Raw genomic sequence first — 25,994 nt, forward strand, 5'->3', positions numbered from 1 at the left:
GCAGCTTCTGTGCCGTCTGCTTTCTATTGAATGAGAAATCTTTCGGCAAGCAGAGTGGATAGAAAGGAGGAGAAAAGAGTCTTGAGGACAACGGGAGAAATAGGGCATATAAACGGCAACCAAATCAAAGTAAGCAGGGAGAGGAGGAACATTTTTCAAGACTGGTCTATCCAGGCTTTGATGTTGTGAAAAATAGGAGCTCTCAGCTTTACTTTTCTTCAAAGACTTTATTTCCACAGACACACTTTTGGGAGGCCTGAGATAACAATGTCAGCCTCGACTCTTTTGTCTTGTTTGCCAAAATGAGTAGAGCTCAGTACTCTACACTCTTATCTATGACACTTACACTCCATGTTTGTGTCGCTTAAACCTGTTTAATGGCTTAAAATAAAATATGGCCGGGAAAACCAAAGAACCAAAACAACCACACATTTATTTTATTCGTTGAATATATTATTTTATTTTAACATCATCATAGTTTAACTTTTAATTTTCCCTTCATTCATTTAAAATGATCACCTCTGAATGTACACATACTGCAAACTGTCAAAAATATACAAACAAATGCAGGCTTGTGCTATAGTCTGGTCAAATGTCTAAAAAACAGTGGCACTGGGGGGAGAGAAAGACAGAAAGAGAGATTGACAGAGAGAGATAGAGGGAGAATAAAAGTAGGCGGGAGGGAGAGTAAGAGAGAGTAAAGAGAGAGAGTGAGAGAGACATTGAAACCGGTAAAGACATGCACAGCATCATTGTGAGCACCGGTTACAGGTATCCAGGTGCGCGGTACTTCCGTGGGATCCTCGTGGAAAAGTACATACATTTCATCATCTGACAGTGCGGCACAAAATGCCCGTCACATATCAAATCAAAATCAAAATGTTGCTCATTAATGGAACTGTTAGGCACATCATTGTTTTTTATGGTTTTACATTTTCTGGAAAAATCTGACTTACTGTAAATGTAGAATGCTTAAACCAAAAACAATAAAAAACAAGGAAAAAGTAACATACAATTAAAAAACGAAAAAGAAAACGTTCAAAAGTCATTTTGGAATCACTGTCTTGTTAGTAACTCAACATTATTTGTGTGTGTGTGTGTGTGTGTGTGTGTGTGTGAGGGTGTATCTGGTGTGTTCACAATTGGGTGCATTTCTGTAGAACCAAGTGGATATGTGAGTGAGTACTTGAGGTGTTTGTGGGTAGTGGCTGTGATTGGCTGACAGCCTTCCAATCAGATGCTCAGGTCTTTGGGGTTGTCCTTGTAGGTCTTCTTGGGCTCGGGGATGGCGGATGAGCTGCTGCTGTCGGTCTTCAGCGTGCTGTAGTACTCTCTCACCTTAGCCGCTACGAAATTGTCATCGTCCTCTTCGTCCTCCGAGTCGTCCCTCCTGAAGCTCCTGACCGGGGAGATGTCCCGTCCCAGGCTGCGGGCTCTGTACTGCGGCTCGGGGGAGATGTCCCGTCCCAGGCTGCGGGCTCTGTACTGCGGCTCGGGGGAGATGTCCCGTCCCAGGCTGCGGGCTCTGTACTGCGGCTCGGGGGTGCTGTCGCGGCTGGCAAAGCGCCCGTCCCTCACCGTCCTCTCAGGTGAGCGGCCCCTCAGCAGCGAGCTGTACCTCTTGTAGGCCGAATCTGAGTCGGGGGTGCGCACTCTGGGCAAGGTGGCGTCTCTCTGGCTGCGCGATGCGGCCAGGTCCCTCAGCAGGCTGTCCCCCTTGTAGATTCTCTCCATGGAGGAGGCCTTCCTCAGCAGACTGTCCTCCCCATACAGGTGCTCCTGGCTTCGCAGCGGCGGCCGCGTGGCCTCCCTGTTCAGGCGGTCCATGGCTGGGGACTCACGGAGGAAGCTGTCCTCGAACGGCAGGCTGAGTTCAGGAGTCCTAGTAGGTTCCTTCAATACGGCCTCTACTCCGTTGGGCTTCTCGTTGACGCGCCTCTGTCTCTCCGGGGAGGCGTTGCGGCGGTAAGGGTCTGAGGAATGGTATTGGCGTCTGGTGGGGGAGTGGTGCCGAGAGCGGTGGGGAGACCTGTGTTGGCGGGGTGAGCGTTGTGGAGAGCGATGAGGTGAGCGGTATGGAGAGCGGTAAGGAGAGCGGTGGGGCGAGCGGTGGGGCGAGCGGTGATTGGAGTGCTGACCGGTGCGTCTGTCGGGGGAGCGGCCGCTGCGTTGTCCCCCATGACGGGTGTCCAGCGTGTTCTCTGCACTGCGTGACCGGCTGTGCACCTTGTCAGGCGAGCGGTGGCGGCTACGGTGTTTCCCGTTGGAATGGTGCCGGTGGCCGTCGCTTCCCTTGTCATCTTTCTTCTTTACCAACTTGATGCCCTTGGACTTTTTCCCCGGGGTCTTTCCCTTGCTGGTTTTCTTGTTGGGGGAGCGGTGGCGGTGTTTGGAATGGTGGGTCTTGCCGGTGGAGGGGCGGGTCGGCTCCTTCTTGCTCCGGGATGGTTGAGGGGGTTCTGGTGGGTAGCTGGACTCCGATGGCGTGTTGGTCAGGGCACTCACTTCCGCAGCGTTTTGTAACCCTGAGGCTGGGTAGGCTGTGATGACGTCGTCGGGGCCGTTGACTGTAACACAATGTGACATACAAACGAGGGCAAGGGGATCAAACATGCATCTTTCAAATGTTCTGCTTTCACATAAACCATGCTGAACCACTCAGACATGAAGCTGAGAACATTTCCAATGGAAGCCATTCTGATGTTAATGCCAGCAAAGACGGCTCGTTGTTAGATGGCACAGCAACAGCCGATGGTAAACACATTAGTGTAGCTTACACATGAGAATAAAAGGCAGTGACACAAAGACAGCCAGTGACTTATTACCCAAAACAAACCTGTCCCCAGGTCTACCTGGGGTTGCCTCTCTGAGAATGGGACTTGGCAGGTTGGGCGGCCGGCCTGGAAGCGGCTTACATTCAGAGTCAATGTAGTGTGTGTCGATGATGCTGCTGCTTGATGACTGATTAGCCATGCTCTTTCATGCGCGGTCATGATGCCTTAGATACTATGTAAATGATTAAAGCAAATAAAACGCTCAAGACGAGATCTAAAACCTACTCCTGTACTGCAGCATGCAGTTTAAGTGGCATTTGCCTAAGACGAGAAGAATTGAATGTTCTGGACAATTTTTTCTATTTTGCCTTTGAGGCAAGTTCATCCACTATAGTCTAACTAAAAATATCTACATATGCAGCCACCACGATGCTTTGCTTTATCAGATTTAATAGATAGGTCTTCAGCTGCAGAAATACAACTAACAACTAAATGGCAAAGAGGATGTTCTTTTGATGATCTATAAAAATCGAAATAATAAAAGACTAACATGCATTTCACCTTTGGACGAGTTGCCCAAATGTTAAATGCAACATATGCATGAAGAATCCATAACAGTGGCTACGGCAGCGGCGGTACTGGCGATGTGTTTTGGGTGGATGGATTTGTATGTATGGAGTAGAGCATGGGCATGGGTGAGTTGAGGCCACACCACACAGATATCGGGATGGCGAAGCAGCGCAACAGAGAGAAAGAAAGACAGGAAGTGGGAGGGAGAGCCGGACGACAGGCGAGGACAGTTACAAACCGTGGTCTGATTCTGGAGGACAGAGGCCTCCCCCATCTTGTCATTTCTCATACATGCAGTGAGATGGGGAACAGCCATCCCTGAAGGAAGACAAGAGCCCAGCGCAATATAGGAGGATACAAAAAAAACAGGAAGAAAGAGAAGAGCAGAGGATTTAGATTGCTTGGAACCAACATGAAGGAAGAAAAAGGAGAATTATTGTGTTGATTTTTCAATGAAAAAAAAAGTGTTTATTTGATCATTGAGTCATTCAGATTAAAGAGACAGTCCAGGAAACTTGCCCAAACCCTTCAGTGGAAATCATCAGTTACAGAGAAACAGTCCTGGACCCAAGCACACACACACACACACACACACACACTCGGACACACTGACTCACACACACCTAAACATGTGGACACAGAAGCAGCAGAAACCCAAAGAAATACAGACAGTGAGACTCACACCCACAACAAAAGCGTATGAAGCAGTTTTACATTGCTGACAGAAATCAAATTAAAATACTGGCAAGACTGTCAAAGGTTGTGGCAACTAAAAGTACAAACAATGATCCAAAAATATACAAGTTCACATGATGTCATATCGGTGCAGGTTAAGACAGCACATTCTTAGCGCAAATAAAATTACATTGACAAACGTTTCAAGACAGGCAAACGTATCTCCACTCATAAAAAAAGGTAACAAAAAGAAAGCATTTATGATGACTCGTGACTATCAATCCAAAACTGGTCAGTACGATAAAAAAAAAGGAACATTCCATAAATATTATGGAAAATAGACAATAGAGGGGACAAAGCCAAACAAATCCAATTCACACTTTTGACAAGTTCATGCAGCAATAGACTTTTTAACCATTAATATGTGGCTTCCATCATGGCTATGTACACGGAACAAAAATACTTGTAAAAATGCCTCTATTCTTTTCATCACTGTACAAAAACGTTTATATAATTGGAGCGACTCTTTTTAAATGGGGATGGGTGGGGTTCCTATCGTCACAGCTTCTCAATGACATTAACAGTGGGTGCAAATAAAATCCATGGATAAGTGAGTAATGCCAAGCACAGTATAGTGAGATTTTCCTCTTCAGAATCGCCTTTTTCTTCTCAATACAGTTCTTACTTAAAAACCCCCTCAAAGAGTTCAGTAGCTTACATTCACCTTCAATAAATATCATAAATACGCTTGTGTCACGTCCTAACCAAAGCTGCGAGATGTCCCATTTTAGCATGGGACGCAATGGATCAAGTTGTCTTTTCCTCCTTAATGCTAATTCTTAATGAGGAATTACAGCCCTCAATATCACTTCTTTCTCACAAAAACACTGATTTCTCATAACTCTGCTCATTCAAACTCTGTAAACAGTTTCTGTCTTTGTGTAGCACTGACATCACACCCACCACCTTTCGGAAAAAAGTCCCAGCAGAGTGCTTTTGCTCAGTGGCCAGAAGGTGAAAAGTGACAGCGGGATGACATGGAAACAGAGCAGGTGACAGCAGGAGGGGGCGACAGCACCCAGAGGAACAACCTCCATCCCTGCTCCCCCCCTCCCTGAAAACAAATCCCAAAGCCCAGTAGTGACCTCCACCAGAGAGAGACCCAAGACCAAGCACCCCTCCCCCCTCCCTGGTGGGTTTGTCCCAGGGATGGGTGAAGGGTCCTGGGAGGGTGTTAAAGTTCTTTCCCCTTTCGACCCACCACCGTCCGCTGGGTGTCTTAGGGCGTGAAGATGGGGGAGAACGGAATGTTTTCGTAGATAGACCCACCATATTCGGGCACAGAGCCATCACCCCTCTTGAGCACCAGATGGACGCGCCGGCCCCCGCTCTTGATGAGCTCGATGGCTCGCGCGTGCTTCATGCCCTTGGTGCTCTCGCCGTTGATCTCCAGGATTTCGTCGCCGACCTACGGAGGAAATAAAGAAGAGGGAAGAAGGAGAGGGGAGGGGAGAGGGAGGGGAGAGGAGAGGGGAGGGGGGAGGGGAGAGGCAAAAGATGGGAGGCAGAGACAGAGTGACAGGTGAAGATGGAGGGACAGAGAAAGCCAGAAGAAGGAGAGGAGATAGCAGAGGAAGATAACAAGTGTCGGAGGGGAAGAAAGCACACGAGAGGAAAGATGAGAGGCAGGGAGGTTCAAAGGGAGTGAAGACAGCAGAAGGGAGGGAGAGGGAGGACAGATTGAGGAGAAGTTACATTTCAAATCCTAAATGGCACAACAGCAAAAACAATGTTCACTACATTCTCTATATGTAGGGGGAAAGTCAGCAACTGTGACTCCCAGAGAGGAGAACAAGAGAGAAACCCTTTCTGCTTCCCGCTCCTTTGCCTCCAGTTCTCTGACAGTCTGCCCACTGACACCTCTCTGCCTCACAGAGCTGCTGCTAATCATATCTCTGCTAATAAGGTGCACAAACACACACGTATGTATTTATATACGAACGTGCTAATACATGTATGCCCACACACTTCCCAACTGTTGCTAATAACATACATCAAAATCTATTTGATGATATAGCTCACATGCCAACAGGCTCTCTGCAGTAAACACATAAGGGAGTATCAATGAACCCTGTATTGCATATTAAATAAAGCAGCCCAGGGGAAATGCCATTAATCAATTCAAAGGTTAAATATCACCGTTTCGTGACAGCTTCTGTAGTGTATACATGCCACTTCAAGAGCCAGTAGAGAAGTGTTTATTCATTTCAATGTTCATTCTCTGTACACAGGTATGCTCCATGACTGCAATGTTTGCCTTGTTTTGGTATTGCACACACAATGAACCTGAAGCCTGGAGGGACCGTGTTTATATTCAGTGGAGCATGGCTTGCAGTAATTGAGAGGAACATTGTGCACAAGCAATTATATTGATAGACAATATTATTCTGATGGCTGTTTGGGTCTATGAGGCAGTTATTACCAGCCCTCTTGTTAATCAACACAGTCAACGGGCTTACACAGCACCGGAGAGTGGTGACTCATCATATCAGTATGAAAACATAATCACAATCTAATCACTTTTGAGACAGCTCTGCCCAAACCTCACATCTCCAATTTGTTTTAGACAAACTGGAAGATTACGTTTTCTTTTATGAGCTGAGAATACTCTCCAGCTTTTTAAGTTAAATAAACCCTTAAAAAGCTATTCCATGATCTGACAAATGAACTGTTCCAGAGCTATAAAACAAGGCAGTTTTGATCGAGCAAGAGGCATGCAAATGTCTCTTGCTCAGCTCATACACCCTCTTATACATCATCCCCTTCTCACTGTTTCCAAACAATGACAGTGATGACTGGTACGTACTGATTTCCTCACACAGGATCACAACACATGGCAGGATATGGAAGTTAGAAGCTACTCAAATCGAGTACAATGAACTTCAACAGTCAGCAGGACTTGATATTTCATTTGAATAAGGTCAACTGTCGAAAAAAATGCAATGTTGGATCGAAAGAAAGCAGCTTAATAAAGCAGCAAATTAGTATTGCACTTCAACAGAGCTGGAAGACTAGATCTATGCAGCTGAGGCAGAGAGATCCTGACTTTTACTCAATATTAAGTGTCAAGCTCCAAAATGGCTATACCCTACAACTCAACAGCTGTTCCAACATTTACATTCAGCAGCACTCATTTGTAAAGCAGACCTTTCTTCATTAATTCATAGTCTTCAAGCCTGTTTTCCTAAATGTTAAAACTCTTCTAGAGGCATAAACAACAACTGTTTCAGATTATAAGTAAAACATCCTATGACTGAATGATTCCCTTTTTGATATGAAGGAAAGCTTAAGCAAAGTATGTGGCATCTTCTATTTGTTTAAAAGTGGTCCTATGTTTGAAGTGTTTGCTGCTTTGGTGTGTGAAAGCTGTTGTACAGTGTGTGTGTGTGTCCTTACCCTCATCTTTCCATTGCGGACGGCCGCTCCTTCCTCAGCTAGCCGCAGCACGTACAGGTCCATGTTGTATTCTCTGCCCCCCCGCAGGCTGAAGCCAAAGCCTTTGTTGTCTCGGTCCAGGTCCACGGAGTAGAACTCAGAATCCTGACACACACACACACACAGAAAGAAAGGGAGGGAGAAAGAGACATCAGGGTTTGTGATTCAGATTTGAAGTGTGTGTGTGTTTGTGTGTCCTTTGAAGTGGGCTTCTATTTCAGGAGCAGGGGACAAATGCCACCCTTCAGGAAAGTCACACCGATGTGTGTGTGTGTGTGTAAGTACATGCATATGCTCATGTGTAAGGATGCTGAATTATTGATGCTCTGGGTGGACAAAGAGAGAGGCAGAGAGAGAGGGCAGAGAGAGAGAGAGAGAGAGAGAGAGAGAGAGAGAGAGAGAGAGAGAGAGAGAGAGAGAGAGAGAGAGAGAGAGAGGGGCCGGGCAGCGCGAGGACAGGCAGACAGCCCCAGCAGCTCCTGTCTTCCCGCCCTCCTAATCTCCTCTGCGGGGCGATCAATGCTATCTGAGCGCGCCATCTCCACACCGGCAGATGAATGCAGCAGCGAACACGCTGGACTGAGGGTAACTTTGAAAGCTAACAGGCTTTCCTTAATGCAGATAATGCAGGCAGGTGGAGGAAAAAGGAATAATAAATAAATAACAATGCACTCTGCTCGTCCTTGGGAAGATGGGTGGGTGAATGCATGACAGGGGGGAGGAGGTTCGGGTGCAGGAACAGCTGAATGGATGTTTGAAAAGATAAATGTGGAGGTGGGTATTGAGCTGTGTGTGGTATGAAATGGACGGATGCATGAATGAAGCGGCAGGTGAATGGATGTCCCGGTGTCCTTCCTTACCTGAGCTGAGACTTGTGTGGGGGGCTGGGGAGGAGGACCCTGTGGTGCTTTGAATTCAAACGACTCCTGTTTTGGTTTGGTGTTGTTCCTGTGGCAGAAAGAAAAAGCAGTCAGTGTCAAATATTACAGATGTAATCGGTGATTTGAAGTGTCTCAGGCAGTTCATTGTGAATTGAATCAGCATATTTTTGACACTGCCTTTTAAAAATAAATGGACTTGTTTTGTACAAATACTCTGTTTCCCAGTGTGCATCTTACCTGGCCTCAGGGGCAGCCTGTTGCTGAGGTGTGTGAGTGGTGGTAATAGTGGCGATCTTCTCCGCATTGGTCAACAAAGACGCATTTGATGACTCTGTGGAGGGTGAGAGAATCCACATTATTGCTTTCAGTCTCAATCCCTTTTCACACAGTTCAAAATCCTTTCTTCCTAATGAACATATAGAACATCTTCTTCACTGAGAACATGTTATTGGATTCCCATACAGCTTCTTGTGTCATTCATATAACTTTATATAACAAATACTCCAATGGAAGTGTCTCTAGAGTTCTGAAGGACTCAGAGTGTGATTAAATCAATATTTCACATGAGGAGCATTTTCATTTTCAATGTTTTTACACTGGTGTAGAAACATTAGCAGAACCTATGGGGACTAGCAGCAGCTCCACCAGCCTCTGGGCTTCCTCCACCACTTAGCCAAGATTGGGACACGAGAACAAAACGTTTGTGCCATCAATCATTTTGACGTGATGCATGTCAAATTGTGTTTCTTTTCCAAAAGATATAAATCACACTGTGGACTGAAACTCTTCCTGTCTGTCTGTGAATTGTCAATCAGCGCACACTCGCAGCCTCTGAGGACATTAAAGCTGCTATTCATTCTTCCTTTTATCTTAACTCTGTTATCAATGAATTACACTGGGCTCTAACGACACAAGCCTACTGCCATTACATTACGCTTGTCGCATAGAAAAACCTCTCTTCTCATTCGCATCCTTATCTTCTGCGACTATTAACAGATATCCTTCATCCGATAACGGCTCTCTCCTCACTCACTATTCCTCTCACAGGCAGGTCTCCTTTCATCTTCTCATCTCGCCTTCACCTCCATCAGTCCCCTTAGAGCCTGCTGGCTTAACACTTTGATTGCTCGTTGACCACATGGTACAAATCAAACAGCCGGGCTGCAGCGTGGGTTGGGTGAGTGTAATTTAACACTACCTACAGTAGAACCATAGGTGTAGGCTACAGTGTGATGGTTGTCCACCCATAAGAACTCCTGGTATCTACTCTATTAGCACCTCACATACTTTCTGTCGCTCATTTTCCCATTTAAGCCTCAAATGTATCCCTGAAAACCCTATTCGCCCCTCCATCTGCTCGTTTGCATAACCCACTCCTTCCATCCTGCTGCCTCTCTGCATTTATCTCTCCAACTGTTTTCCTGTCAGGCAAATTAGTCGAATTAGCTCCGTGTTACTCTCTCTTCCGTTACGCTGGCAACCCACTGCCTCTTTTCTCTCCTTCAAAACATTCACAGCGCAAAAAATAAACCACTAATAATTTCTCTCTGGCGCTGGCAATATGCCCTTGCACTGAATGGCAGTAGAGCAGGTACAATCAAATAAGAAATTCAGAACAGATAAGAGAAGTCAGACAGCATTTTCACACAATATACACGTTTCTTTGCACATCATATCACCTGAGGCACGTCTGTCTCTCTCTCATACACAATAGGAAGCAACAAGGTGTGCCAGGCCTCAAGTCTACGCTGCAGAGACACACGCTTTGATGGGAGCATTTTTGTGCATTATTTACAGCGCACCAGCAGGAAGAGTTCCTGTTTTCCTTGTCATTGCAGACTTGAGCATCAGTCGCTACAAAACTCCACCTGTGTTCCTACACAGGGGAGCAGTGAGCTCAATGGAAACGTCACCTTGGAAGAACCTCTCGCTGTGTTATTTATTCATGTTGGAAAGTTTGGACAAGCTTGATCCACACAAAAATAAGGGTGCTCAGTCATGTGCAAACAGAGGCAGAGACAAAACTCAGAAACACAAGCCACAATCTCTCCCTGCCACTCTCTTTGTCTCTGTGTCAGACGCCATCTGATTGTTTGACATATAAACACAAACCAGAACTTTCCGATAACGCACATCCAGTTATTTCTCTCCGATGTCTTCTCTCTTGCTCTCGATCTCTTTTGTGGCAGAGCAATTTTGTCTCAGGGGGGGAAAAAAAACAAGAAAAAAACTCTTCATCCATAAGATGTGAGCCGGAAAGCAACGAGCGTCGGACAAATAGCTCCAATTTCTTCCCGAGCGCAGGTTGACAGGGAGTATCGCCTTGTTCGCACACACACACACACACACACACACACACACACACACACACACACACCATCAAGGACACACAACACACACACACACACACACACACACCACACACACACCCAACACATCACACACACACACTCAAGCACACGACAACAAATACACACACACACCACACACACCAGCACACACACACCACGACACGAACAGCTTACCCGACAGCACACACACACCACACAACGACACACACACCACCACACACAGCACACACACACACACACACACACACACACACACACACACACTTAATTAAACAGCATTTGTGAAGCATGCTAGGGTGATCTGTCAGCACAAAATTGCGAGAGCTCTCAGCTGCAGCGAACAACATACAATGAGCACAAACTTTTCCTTAAAACCACTTTAGACTTAAGATACACCCACAGAGGAAGGTCTGCCTCTCTCTCTCTCTCTGAGACACACACAAAAACACACACCTATCCATCATTTAAAGTAGAGAAAGTTCCTTAAAATCCCCAAAGAAGCCGTTCTGTCAACACTGCCGGGGCGTTCAAGGCACTGTGAATAAACTGTAAGATTGATATAACCCTACAGGCATACATAATAACCACTCAGGAAATTGATGACTTGTCCTGCAGCTCAAAGAAACTCAGACTACATAATAATACTTAAAGTTGATCGCGTTGTCGCAAAAGTCTGCAACCTTAGTTGAACCTTTATGACCTGGAGCCTGCTAAATATTGTGAGTCAGAATGTGCTGTTTGGCAAAATCCCTCACTGTAGCAAGGACTCTGAAGGCATCCCTCAGGTTGCTGGTTCCCAATCTTGGTATTTCTTTTAAAAGAATTGACTAATAAACAAATGACTAATTCAAATGAGCTTTAAGTAAAGTGTAGTCCTTCCCTGTCCCTCCCTACTCACCGTCCCCGGGGATGATGCGTAGTGTGACGGTGTTCCCGGCCTCCTTGATGAGGTTGACGATGTCAGAGTGGGACTTGTTGGTGATGGAGCAGGAGTTCACGGCCAGGATGCGGTCGCCGACCTTCAGCTTCCCGCAGCGGTCCGCCGGGCTCCCCTCGATGATGCGCCCTATTTTGTGGGGCATGGCCACACATGCATTGCCAGCTATGGTCACCATTGACACGTTGTGATTCAGTGTGTGTGTGTGTGTTTGGAGAGAGAAGGGCAAGGAATTGGGAAAGGAGTAGAAAAAGAGGATCAGAAGAATAAGGGTTAATTCACCGACAGCCAGCAGCCAAGGCGCAGTCCCTGAGAGAAGCCGTTCGGGAGAGAACGAATGCAAGCGTTGGCAAAGAAGGGCAAAGTGAGCACCGCAAAAATAATCTGTCACTCTTATTCCTCTTTGGCCTTTACCTGTCAATTGTTTTTTCAAACGAGTCATTGGGAAACGTATCTTCCAATGTGCTTTCTAGAGCTGCTCCTGCGCCACATTTCTGAAAGGGCTATCATTATTATATTTGCATGAGAGCCTCTAAGCAAATAATAAACCGGTGTTGTGTCGTCTGCATCCCAAACACCTGGATCCGCAGAAAGACGACATTCATCAAAGCTGACATCTCAGCAGCTACCCTGAGGTCTCTCTGTTTATTTTCCTCCCTTCCTCCCTCCTTTCCTATGTCTGCGGTCTGACATCAGTCTCTGCAGAGAAGAGGAACATGCAATCGCTCCTTCCTTTCACCATCTTCTTTCATATTATCATCCACCTCTTCCCTTTCTCTCGATTATTCCACTATTATACTCGTCTAACCAGGACCACCTCTTCTTTTCAACTCAATCTAGCTGTCAAATATTGAGTAAAAAGTAAATGAACGGAGAGACAAAGAGAGAGTAATACTCTGGCATTTCTGTATAAAACCAGTGCTGCTCCAGTATGTGTGGACTGGTTTCACGCAGCCACTGGGTTTCCCCTGGATTTTTACATTTCAGGTCAAATGAAGCTCATCTGCTGGCCCATGCATTTGGCTCTGCCCTGTGAGAAAGAGGAGCTTTGCTACTCTGTAAGCTGACCTGGAAAGTTGAGCATTTTCAGACCTTTTCAGTCCACCCACACTGACAGAGATAAGAGCACAGAGGAGAGAGGGAAAAGCCATAGTGGTGCAGGCATGAAGGAAGTATAGAGCGCACTGCATAGAAAAGACACTACTTGTTTGTAAAAAGCAATATCGCCAGCTTTATGGCTAGTTAACAGTGTCTTAATTGTTTCTGATTAAATAACCTCAAATATGTAGACGGGGTAATTTTGTAGGTCAGTCCATCTCTCTGATCCTACCTTGTTAAATAAATAAATATGACTCACACTGATCACTTCCCCATATTACCCTGCCTGCAGCACGCATTCTCATTAGGCTTTTAGTGCCAACCTGCTGGGCAGAAGCCATTTAAGTTGAGCTGAATAAAACAAATGTCTTATGTAAGACCCACTTCACTTGTGATCAATTATGAAAGCTTTGTGTGAGTGTAGCAGCAGCTGCAGGGCGGAGAAAGGGTTTCAGTGGCACGACTTGACGGGCTCAAGATGAAAATGAGAAAGAAGAACCTCTGCTTTGAAGTGGAGTGTTGGTATTGATCTGGTGGGATTGTAAATAGCCAGAATCGGTGCTGGTTGTCAGGCTGTTTAGTGTTCAGAGGTTTCTATAGATGATACAAAGGCAGCCCACAAAGAAGACAGGAAGATAAAAGGCTCCAGCGATGAGAGAAAGCTTTGAAGTGTGTTTTTTTGTTTTGCTGAGTGAATCAAATCTTTAAGAAATCTGCATGTTCCAGCAACAAATGTGTGTGGTATTTCAAACAAATAATGACATCTCTTACCAAAGGTGGTGCCAGCTTCGGGCCGCGACACAGAAGACACGATGACGAAACCGAATCCTTCGCTCTCTCCGCGGCGGATCTCCACGTCGTAGGGCTGCATGGTGGAGGGGGCGTTGGACATGACGATGGGGGGCTGAGAGGAGTTGGTGGTGGCTGCAGCCGCGGCGATGACGGCGTTACCGCTGCCGCCCGCCCCTCCGCCGCCGCCTCCCCCGCTGCCGATGCCAGAGGTGGAGCCGCTGCCGGAGCTCACGGTGTTCAGAGAGTTCTGGCTGCCCTGGGGGTCGCGCTTCCCCATCTCCTCCGTCAGGCTGGGGGCCTGGTTGCTGCTGTGGTGGGAGGACGCCGGCGATGGGGGCACGTCTCCTTCTGCTTTAACTAGAGATGGCAGAGGAGGATAAGGTGAGAAAGATGCATGATATTCAGTGAAGGGTGGAAGAGGAAGTGGTATTTAGGAGAAGATAAAAAGACACACATTGCAGACAGGGTGGTGAGAGAGTACAAACTGAGGTGGTGACGCAAGAACATCGACAAGAGAACACATATTATGCCAGACAGTGTTGCATAAGAAGTTCAGGAGATAATAGAACAGAAAAAAAGCTGAATAAGACACCGGTGCATATTACATCAAGATATGATGACAACAGAGCTAAGTGTTACATCATCCGTGCAATCTGACAACATAAAAGATTGTAAACAAACACAGACAGGTTTCTTTTCCTATCACAGCCAGTTTATGCTGATATGGTGAAAGACAAGCTGGCGAGGGAGCTTGGGAAGAAGAGCCTCTCCAACAATCTCTCCTCCGATCTGTTTCCGAACAAAAGATGAACTAAAGACGCGGCCCCGCCTCTGGTATCCGGACATTTCATTCCACATTTCATTTCCTGTACAGCTGCTCGCGAAAGGCGCCTCATATTCTCAACGCTCTGAGGCAGACGGGGAGCAGAAATGCGCTAATGTCTGTCCGCTGTCGCCGGGACGAAGGTTGACCACCCTCTTCATCATATTTATGGGTCTTTCTTTATCGCCTGCCAAGGAGCAGGGTGGAGCCGAGCAGCGCAGGGAAATGTGCTGGTGGTAGCAAAGGAGCACTTTCAACAGACCATTACCTAGCAAGGCAACACCTGCACATAGCAAACATGGCCCTGCGCCTCTGGGGAAACAGCCATTGATACAAACGGGGCCCTTAGCGATTACATTTAAAAAGTGTTTTTCATATGTATCTATGTGTCTATCTTTAGGTCTTTTACAGCTTAGGCCCCTCCCTCTTTCTTCTTACCGGTGTAGGTGGCTTTGCGTCGCACGGTGAGGTTGACGTGGCCCTGCTTTGCCGCCTGCTGCATCAGTTGCACCACCAGTTGGTGCGACTTGCCGACCACTGCGGTGCCGTCCACGCTTACCAGTTCATCTCCGGACCGCAGGCGCCCGTCTTCGTCTGCCGCGCCGTATTTCACTATGTGTCCGATGTAGATCTGAAAACAAAATATATATATGAAAACGTAAAAAAAGAAAGAAGCTTGTAACGGCACAAAATCGAGGCTATCATAAGGGTTTCTGCAAATACGGTTACTCATTGATCCTTTAATGAGGCAGGATTTATTTCAATTCAACAATTCATGTCCCAACTTCTGAAGCAGGACTATAGTTGGCATGCAGTACAGGTCTGCTACAATTTAAATCACACTGTTAACTGTTCTCCCAAAGCCTGCAACTGTTTTCACCACAGCTCAATAGTTAATCATTATTTCGCTTCCTTTCAAAAATGCAATGCAGGCCAGTGAACAAGAACAAACAACTTTGCCTATTTAGGAAAGAGAATAAAGCAGTGGTGTGTGTGTGAGAGACGGGTGGTCTTCTGTTTACATTGGCCGGATCAAGAGAGGACGCAGATGAAGAGAAAAACACAAATCTCAGACTGGTGCTGGAAAATAGCATATATTTCATCATTCTGTGGTTTATCCATTTCACACAAAATATGCTGTGAACATTGAAAAGCAAACCAGAGGGAATGAGCTGTAAGAGATAGAAAGTGTGGGAGAAACTCACCGGCTCCCCGGGCTCGTTGCCTCCGAGGATCCTGAAGCCGAACCCTGTGTCCTTCCTCCACAGGAAAATGTCCTGCTCTTGGAAGTCTGGAACTGTGAAATCAAAAGAGCAACATTAACATTTCTGCATTAATACCAGCAGCCAGCCCAGAGAGACTTCCTGCGCCAAGGCAAGAAGAACTCAGCCATTAGCCTCAAGTAAAAGTCCCTCTTCACCACCCTATTCAGTCAAAACCTCATGCTGGGCTGGAATCAAACCCCCCGCCTGCTTATTTCAACATGCAAATATTCCTCCTTCCAACTGTTCCAAGCTTTGTCACTAAGACGGCACTTTGCACAAACAATCTGTCTAGAGGCTTTGGGAAAGGTGTTTGTTCTTGCCGTCAAAAGATCAGACAGATCTATTTTGGGTAAAGAGCAGAGGTATGGAGCTTAAATAAACTCTCAGAAGCAAGACAGGCTGCCAGAACAATTCAGCGCACCCTCTTCATGGGTCCCATAATTAGAAACCATCAGGCTGAAATTCCAGTCTGAAGTTAGGAGAAATATCATCCTTTCCTTTTTTTATTCTTAGCTTTTTTACTAGTAATTACTATTCTAATGCACAACACTGTTTCTTTTATGAGGCGAAGTGTGACATGCAACTCTGTTTCTACTCTTCCATAATGTAAGGAAGCACTTTCCAGAAAGAGGTGCTAATACATGCTGGAACATGCTATATATTATTTACTGTAGTTAGCTGACAGCCCACTCCCATCCACAAGAGAAAGAATTGTGTGTGTGTGTGTGTGTGTGTGTGTGTGTATGTGTGTTATTCACTAGAGAGATGCTGTGCTCAGCATTGGAAATGATGGGAGGTAAGGGGCTCAAATTCCCCAAATAATCTTAGAAATATTTCGCAAATAACTGAGGGGGGAAAAATGGCTTTTAAGAATAAAGAAAAAAATATGTATTTACCAGTTAGGCAAATATCCTAATCCTGTTTTATCCTCATCCAATTCCTTTTAATTATATGCATTTAAGGCACTGTTTTTTTGCCCCACCAAATGTCGACAGTGGTGGCAAACATTGTCTTCAAATATGTCTCCAGGCTGTGCTATAAAAGAGGCATTGATCTGCTGGCTGACAGCTCGTGGTTCTTGTTGCAGTGAATGTGGGGGGCTCAGGGGGGCCAGGAGCCAGTGGAGAGACGGAGCGAGCGTGCACGTGTGTGGCCTCATCCCGGCGTAAACATGAGCTTCTTTGCTTTAGATGTGTGTATATACTTATTCATGTTATGTGCATGCATGTTTGTCCGCAGCTGTGTTGTGCGGGCTGACAAACATGCACCTCTGAGCACACTCCCAGGGAGATTTCCTCCTTGCTCCAACACGCTGCTGCCAAGGCCACTAAAGCTACTGAGACGGCGGGCAGGGTGGCAGAAGGCACAAACAGCCTGCTCCCAATCTGTTCCTTCAGTCAACAGTTGAAATCCCTGCGGAATAAAGCTATCCCTTCCCATCCATCACGATGTAACAGTGGAGGAAGTGGGAGAGGAAGAGTCAAGAGGGTAACTGTTGCAATCTGCACCTTCACTCGCTGGGTTCAACTGCTCAGTTACACCTTGCTGTTGTCGATTAATAGATCCATATGTGATTCCCACAGTGAGGTAACGGGGCGTGAATGGATCAATATTTTACAAAGATGTACGGACCTGTGCTGAGCTATGTGTTAGGACTGCAAATACCAAGCCAGGTGGTTCAGAGAGTGAGGACATTAAACTGGAAGCATGTTTACACCAGACAACAGGCCTCAAGCAGCAACAGTCTCTTAAACGTATCTTTTATTTTCCCTTATTTTTGTCCAGCAGCTTCAAATGCTCTTAACCATCTTAATCTGCTGTTACCCCGGTGTGCTGAATGATAAGACTCACTTGATCATAAAGTAGAGGCATGAGGCTGATTTTCTTTTATTTTTTTAGCATAGAGAAAACGTTAAAAAGGCAGGTGTAGGGCCTTGTGCAAATACTTTGGTAAAAATGGAGATTACCTCTAAAAGAAAAAGATGTAAGAAGAACAAGAAATGGTGTTTACTTGCGTTGGACAAAAGCATTTGTGGACGGTGAAAACAAGATGAATTTTCTCATCTTGGTAAGAGTTCTCACGCCAATTTGTAAAATGCTCTATTAAGAGCAAAGGAAAAATAAGAAAACACAGTTGGAATTGTTCGCTTCTTGCATGAGACCAAGTAATCAAAATGAAGGCCAGGCAACTTCCCTATCCTCTGGCCTAGATTTTTAGAGCAAGTTCTTTGGAAATGTTAAAATCATTCACCACATGGTGTGTTTAAAGACCTTGATCTCTGCGAAACTTTTCATTATAGTGAATGTGGCGTAGAGAAATGTCTCTGCTGCAGCCGAGGCCTGGGCCCAATGGGGCGCGCGCAGCAGGACCTCAGGATGAGAGCTCAATGCAGCGTGAGGAAACGGAGGATTTAAACCTGCAGGTACAGGTCACTGTCCTCCCTGTCCTTCTCTCTGGGCTCCTTTCTTCTTCCCTTTACCTTAGAATCTCTTGATCCCTCAATGTTGGAGCTTTCTCTTTCATTTCCACATTTTTGTCATTTCCCCCTTTGGTATCCTTTGTGCTCTCTTTGAGGTGTGTCTCCCCCCCCCCCCCCCATTTGCACTGAGCAAACTGGCTCAGGCAATTTAGAAAACCCCTGCTGAGACTCCATCACCTTAGGACAGGTAAATGAAGACTTAATCTCCCCCTTCGTCTTGGTTTCTTCCAGTCCTCCTGACTATTCTTTATTTCTTTTATAAATCAAACACTATAGTCTTCTGTCTGCACTTTGAGCGCACGTTCAGCCCTTCTCTTCACACTCTTTTTATTAGGCATCTGAATAATGAAAATCCTTGACAAGTGGTGCATAATAAGTTATTAGATGTTTCTTGGCCCTTGCAGACTCCTGCTTTTTCCCTTCCTCCTGGTTTTTTATTTTTTTGTTACTTGACAGAGGATGTGAGGGTTATTCTTTTTAATTGGAGCTTTCCCTTTGCAAAGAGGAGGGGGGTATGCAATCCGCTGACATCGACTCTACAACTGCAGCTAATTATACGCCTGTGTGTCTGTTTAGGGAAGTGTAGTGTAAAAGTGTGTCAATGGTGGCAGTGTCGACATTTGGACCACAGTGGCACCTACAGTAATAGCTTTTAAACGGCTGGACAACGAACGTGCTGCTTTTAAATGCCGCTTGGAAACAAATGCCAACTTTGTGGCTTTGAAGAACTGATTTGAAGATGAATAACTCATTTTTCCAGCTGTGCGTTAGATGTCTGTGTGTTAAATATTAAGCTGGAGCCAGCGGGCGATTAGCTTGGCAGAATATGTGATTATTAGTGAATATATGTGCGTATAAATCAGTTACTTACATGCACAAGTCTTATCCCAGATTTCGCTCCAAAGCGTGCACACACACCAAGGGTCTCCCTGATCCAACAGCCCCATGCAGCCCTCATCCAACCGCCACCAAAAAGTATATACTTACGCCTACTTTCATACATGCTCCTGGACTGGGCCCAGATCTTAAAGGGGTCCGGTTTTCTTTGGATGGTCCCGTCTGCCGGGGAGTCCTGGGGCGGCAGACCCGGCAGGGGCTGAGAGGGGGGCGGGGGGGCGATGCTCTCGTTGAGAGTGGGCGCCAGGGACGGGTGCACAGGCGAGTCTGTGTGGGCGCTCCGGTGGCTGGAAACGCTGTGCTGGGAGCTGTTCTGACTGTCTTTCCTCGACAATTGCTGTTGGAGAAGCAGATCAATATCATTTGCTAATTGTAACAGAGACACACAAAAAAAAAAAAAGGTTATTGCATGCTCAGCAGCGGAAAGACAATCTGGTGAGAGGAGAATCAGTGGGGTGAGAAATAGAAGACAGAATCATTTCAGATTAGAGATCAGAAAGATGATAGATGGCTGCTCCGTGGGGTAGAACCTGAGTGTATAATGTCAACCATTGTTATGTTGCGACTGACACAAACAACGATCAACCGGTTTGATCCAGATCATTATTTTATCACGCAAAGGGAAAATAAAGGACCACAATGGTTTCTCATGATTAAGTCAGTCAGCTGTGGGAGAAAACAACTGTAGCTTAACTTACGAGAGCACATTGCTTAGTCCTTTTGTTTAACACAGAGGAACTGCATCCATTGCTGCATCTGGAGGGATATTCACAGCGAATAAAGCCCTTGTGTGGTGTTTGAAACGAAGCTGGGATCCAACTGGTGGAGCCAGAAAATGTAAAACCCCTCATAAATTGCCACTGGCCCCTCAATAACATGGGCACTTAAGCACCTGCTGAAGGGTTTGAAGGGAGCGGTGCTTGAGCAGAGTTAAGCACATACAATCCTGAGCAGAAGTACAAGAAGAAATCCTTCCCATGACCCGTGTCACAATAAATCTTTCTTTACAGTCCCATCCTCATTACTTTCAAAAAAATGGCACTAAAGGGAGAGGGTTACAAACGGAGCGTGAGAAACAAAAGGATATATTTTAAGACGACAAGAGAAAACCACTTCAGTTCAGTCTCTTTGCATCATGTGACCTCCCAGTTCTTTGGATGTGGTGGACAAAAATACACCAGTAAGAAGGACGGGGGCGGGTGGCTCATCTGCTCTTAGATATCAAAGTGTTTGGTCTTCAAAGTGCAGTCTTCAATACATTCACACTCATCACTTGCCGAATCAGCCTATACACCTCTGCAATTCATGTATATATTCATTCACATTCAAACATAAAAGAGGCTTGAAGCTTGAGCTAATATTACGTTAAAAGCTGTGGATACGAGTGTAACATCACTGGGTTTTTGTGGGGATGTAAAAATCAAATGATTTATATAATTAGTAACAACTGCAGGCTAGGTTTGGTGCTAAAGTCCGAGCTCAGGACTGATCCTTCCCTGACCTCATAATGATTTTTTTGGACGCTTTCATTCCATCAAACAAAATGGAGCCTCCATTAGCCAATGCGGCAGCTTTCTTTTTTGGTTTCTCTCACTTTGATGTACACAAAGTCCAAATCCCTTCCCCCTACTAAATGAAAACAAATCTCTTGTTCTTGATGGATCCATTAAATGTGACCTTCTGCAGTCACTGTGTTCTCCCTCTCCCCCGGGACTGCCCTAATACATTGGTTTCTGCTGCTCCAATAACTTATTAAGGAGACAGAAGATGGGATGGAGGGAGGGAGGGGAGGGAGGGGGGGGCCTCAGTCAATGAAAACAAATCCTCGATGCTTCCTCAGACTCCTCTTGCCCAGCAGCAGGCCATACTGGGGTTCAGAGGCTCAATGCCTGACAGCATTAGCAGTCCTCTTTAAAGTGTTTTATTGCTCACAAACTACCCAAGATTATCGTCCTCAATGTACCACCGCTATTATCCGCTATAAAAATGCCATACCATCACCATTATCATCTAACATACCCAGCACCAACACCACCAACACCACCTCTTATCTACTTCACATACCCTAGTGTAATCTCTGTATGGAGGAGCCATCTCCGTATGATCCTGCAAAAACAAAATTGACAAACACACGTTCAGTGAGTCAGACAGAGTCATCATGTCTCTGCGTTAATGCAGCGGATGTCACAGGATGAGGCCGACTCTCAGCTGTGATCCTACATTCCACTCTCACACTGCAAGCTTAGCACCCCGCGCGATGCGATCATCAGCGTGTTAGCAACCCAGCTCACGCTGTGCATCAAAGCCCTTCGTCCAAAGCCCCCGCCACAGAGAGGAGGGGAGGGGGGGGGGGGGGCTGATGTGAAGCTACAGGGATCCACCCCCGCAGAGCACAGCATCCCAAACAGACTACAAACAGACCCATAAGCGCAACACAAGTTACACCTTAGAGAGAGAGAGAGTCAGAGAAGAGGTAAGAGAGGAGAGACCAACATCCCTCTGACAGATACACCATGTAGATTGAGACAGGAGAGTGAAGTATAGATGGGAGAGGGGAAACGTGTTGACAACAAAAACAACAACTTACCAGTTTCGGGCTCTTCTTTGCAGGTGCCACCCCTGTGAAGCCAAACAGAAATGGGGAAAAAGAAAAAAAAAGAGAAGGTTACCAATGTAGTTTTAGTTTATCGTCCACGTTCATAGAAAATACAAAAAGAAGAAAACAGATAACGCAGACTCCAAAACAATTTCAGCTCATCTATCCCTCGTCTCCTTCTCCCTCCTTCCCTCTCTTTCCCTGCTCGGTTCCTTTGCTCGCCCATCCGCGGCTGGTGTTAGAGGAGGGAAGGGAGGGGAAGAGGAGGTGGTGGGGGGTGGGGGCAGGCAGCGCGATCTATCTGCACCAGTGCCGCGGCCAGCGCTCGGCCTGACTGGTGCAGCGGAGGACTGGGGGGGCCAGCCTCCAGGGCTACCCCGGCACTCGCTACAGAGCCTGGCTACTCGACGCGTGTGAGCAAGTGTGTGTTTGAAGGAGGAAAGTGAGGAGAGTTTAAGAGGACAGAATCCTGGAGAGCAACTAAGACGGAGAAGAGAGAGGAGAGGAGAGGAGAGGAGGAGAGAGCGAGCTGGAGATCCTGGCCGTAGCATTACCCATGGAGAAGGAGTCCAAGATACTGAACATTAAATTATAGGCAACCGTCAGTTCCCCTCTTACTGAGACCATCTTCCTGTGTCCGCTGAGCGCCGCGCTCCGCTGTCGACGGCTCCAGCATCTATAGGCAGTTGCAGCGTCCTCCCAGTCTCTCCCTTTCCTGCTGCCTTTTCCTTTTTTTCCGCCTCTCTCTCTACCTCACTGCACACTGTCCTCCCTCCCTTTTCTTCCCTCAGCATCATCACCTACCCTCCCTCCCACTTCCCTTCTCACACCACACACACACACACACACACACACACACACACACACACACACACACACATCACACACACACACACCACACACACACACACACACACACACACACACACACACACACACACACACACACACACACACACACACACACACACACACACACACACACACACACACCACACACACACACACACACACACAACACACACACACACACACACACACACACACACACACACACACACACACACACACACACACACACACACACACACACACACACACACACACACACACACACACACACACACACACACACACACACACACACACACACACACACACACACACACACGGGTTTCTGCTTGAGTGAGCGTTGACCAGAAATATCATCGCAGAAACATCATTATCCCGGAGAAGCACATGAAGAACTAAAACGCTAACACAGCCTGCATCTAGCGGGGGGAAATGTGCTCCTTAAGCACATCGCTGCCCTCTCCTCCTCCCTCAACACCCCCCCCCCCCCCCCCCCCCTCACTCCCCCCCTCGACTCTGCATGAAATAAACAGTTGTATGAAGTTATGGAAATGAGAGCGGGAGAAGGAATGCGTGAAACAAAGAAGAAAATGCGAGGCTTGTGGTGTGTATTTACCTCCATAATATTTAAAATACAACAGTGAGACGAGAAGCAACCACACACACACCTCAGCGTACAGGGGTGTGGAACACATGTAGAGCACGAGTAAAACTAGGCGGTGCCTGATCTAAAAATATGGGCCACTTTTGTGTGTCAATCCTTGAGGGAGAGTGAAAGGATAAGATCTCACACACACACACACGCGCTCTTGTCTTCTTTATCTCTCAGACATCTGGGTTCATTCACAAACGACAGCTCCAACTGTGTTGCGTCTGCAGATTTCTTTCCTTCCTCTCCTCCCCCCCCGTCCTCCTTCCCATCATCTCCCTTTTCACCCCCATTTTTCAATCAATAGAAATCATTCATTCAGGAGCACATAGCGATCCCGTAAATCAGACGCAGATGCAAGCTGTCAATCCCGAGTGAATCTCTCCGGCCTGAGCATGCTGTCAGTCAAAGTGTCAGGCTGCCGTTTGATTATCCTTCATCTGCTGCTGCTGCTGTCTGCTAATGTCTCTCAGCACACTCGCTCCCCTGGCTTTTCAAATCAGACACACTGATACTTAAAACGAACACACCCGTGGAAGCCATAAATGCTGTTTATGTCGACTCTGACATAAGGTCGATTCAGGTCTTCGCATCGCACCGACCTTCTTCGAATTTCACCTTGGAAATTAAATGTCTTACTGTAAAAGCAAATGAAAGAATGACATTCATTCAAAGATATGGAGCACATTTAAACTGTTAAAGCTTCGATGCCTTTGACAAACAACGCAATAAAACAGTGCGCATGTCAACAACACATTGTTAGATGGGGGTTTTGTGTGTGTGTGTGTGTGAAGCACCACAGTGTGTTTGAAGCTCCCAGATCAAAAGGTGTTATGGGTGTTGGGGCCAACCTCCAGCGCTAATGACATACAAGAGGGAGGAAAGAGCGCTGTTGGACAGGTGGGCGATCTCGACTGGCCTGTGCAGCAGTGAGAGAGCACCCAATAAATCCTCAGCGCCTCCATCTCTCAAATAATAGACCAGGACCGCTGTTCCTAACCCCCCCTTCAGCTCATTTTGTTCTGCTTACTAAATCTTGAAATTTGTGGCAGAAAATCCATTCTTAACAGTGAGTAATTGAGGACTGCTCAACCTACAGGGCACTACATTGTATATGATATGTGGTTTGGTGATTAATGATATAAAAACTGATTATTGTGAATTCCAATGAAGCAAGAATAATAAAGTATCCAGTGTATTGAGGATAGCAGTAAATATAATGTATTGAGCTTGACAGAAAAACAGTCATCTTGTTTCACTGCCCGAGGAAAAACTCAGGCAGTGAAAATATTTTTTCAGCAGACACAAACTGGTTTTCTCTGTGTAACAGCCCTACAGCTGGTTTAGTTCCAACAGTTTGGGTGCATAACGACAATGCAAAGTTACATCTTTAAGAAAATGTGGTTTTGAAAAATGCATTGACACACAGAGCTTAATATCTGTGCACTTTAACAATGATTTCAGGGATTGAGCAGGGTACGTTTTCCATCAACAGATAGGAACTGTTGCAGAACCCTGGCAGCAAAGCACTCGCTAATCGGAAGCCATTATTAGGCAGATTATGTTGTCTGTCCACAATGCGCCCGTGTGTGTTGCTAGATTTGGGCCAGGAGCGATGGCCTCCGACAGGCAGGTCCATCTGTCACCGTGGTGACAGTGGCTGGTGACCGTGGGGAACTGACAGACGGTCTTCCAAGGAGTGAAAGGCTCGCATCAGCTGGGTACATCAGCAGCCAGGATGTGACAGCAGAGCACAGCTTTATTTAACTTCCTCCATGAGTGTGGGTTTGCGTGTAAAAGGTGAAAGTGAATGTACCAGAGGAGCATACCATTGTGACTAAAGGCAATAAATATATGAGAATGAACAGATTTTTGCAATGAAGATCGTGATGTTTTATCATGATTTAAAAAAAAAAAGATACCTATAGTTTTTCCCTCAATTTAGCCTTCCATGGCTTTTAGAAAGCAGAGGTGAATTCCCACAAATTCACACATTCACCCAGGAGACGACCCCCAGCGCAGATTATCTGCAGAGCATTGTCATAGAAACAAAGGATGGTGCAATGGTGTAGAGTTATAACTCGCCCAATAGAAATGAAGGTGTGAAGGCATGGGAGATTGGTGGGGGTTGAGGGAGAGAGGGAGTCTCCCCATGTCCCCGTGCAACAAGCTGTGATTCACTGGCACCAGCCTCCAGCAAGCCAAAAATGAATGGGCGGTGAATCGTGGGCACCTAGCGGGCGAGCCGCTCCCCCATCATTGCTTTTGAGGACTGCAATGCTGTTCATTATGGTGCCATTGGAGCATGCAGTCAGCAGAATTTTTAATGCGAAGTGGGCAAAAATACGACGCTTCCTGCCCATACAGTGAATTGATTTCCTGACTTTGGTCTGCGCAGGGACCCATCATCGACGTTTATCTCTTCCTAATGGGTGTGTACGAGACTGTCCATATTATATGGGCCTCATGGCTGTGCCTGCCGGTAACTGTGAGTTTGTTTATGTGGGTTATGTAAGTTCACGTAATGGTGAGCCTATCAGTGTTTGTCCTCCCAGAACACTGCTCCGTGGAGTGCTTTTTGACAGGAGGCATTTATAAGCTGTCTGCTCAGTTGCCTAACATTATGCCAATAAAGACTATCTAGTGTGGCAGTGATCCACTTGTTATTTTTACCCTCTTTAAGGCACACGTCCATGAAAGACAGAGGAAAATACGCTTTTCAACCCGTCGTTTGTCTTCAAGGGCACAATGAATCTCTTTCAAACTGTACTTAAAAGGCAAAGCGAGGAAGGGCAAAGAAACATAAACAAGAGGAAATGCACCCTCTTGTGCTTTAACGCTATGGATGCTTTGTAGGTT

The 25,994-nt window shown here is 46.3% G+C and overlaps 1 protein-coding gene across 1 annotated transcript in view; it reads right to left on the reverse strand.

Moving 5' to 3' along the window:
• Positions 1-241: 241 nt before the first annotated feature.
• The window catches only part of magi1b (membrane associated guanylate kinase, WW and PDZ domain containing 1b), a 138,383-nt gene continuing 112,630 nt past the window's right edge, over positions 242-25,994 (reverse strand). The window contains 11 exon segments of the mRNA XM_034121619.1: positions 242-2,567; positions 5,349-5,487; positions 7,476-7,619; positions 8,375-8,462; positions 8,633-8,726; positions 11,645-11,848; positions 13,553-13,930; positions 14,835-15,027; positions 15,602-15,693; positions 19,129-19,375; positions 21,626-21,657. Of these exon segments, the coding sequence (XP_033977510.1) occupies positions 1,234-2,567; positions 5,349-5,487; positions 7,476-7,619; positions 8,375-8,462; positions 8,633-8,726; positions 11,645-11,848; positions 13,553-13,930; positions 14,835-15,027; positions 15,602-15,693; positions 19,129-19,375; positions 21,626-21,657 (2,945 nt within the window). The 3' untranslated portion in view covers positions 242-1,233.

Source organism: Trematomus bernacchii, unplaced genomic scaffold, assembly GCF_902827165.1.
Source record: "Trematomus bernacchii unplaced genomic scaffold, fTreBer1.1, whole genome shotgun sequence".
NCBI lineage: Eukaryota > Metazoa > Chordata > Actinopteri > Perciformes > Nototheniidae > Trematomus > Trematomus bernacchii.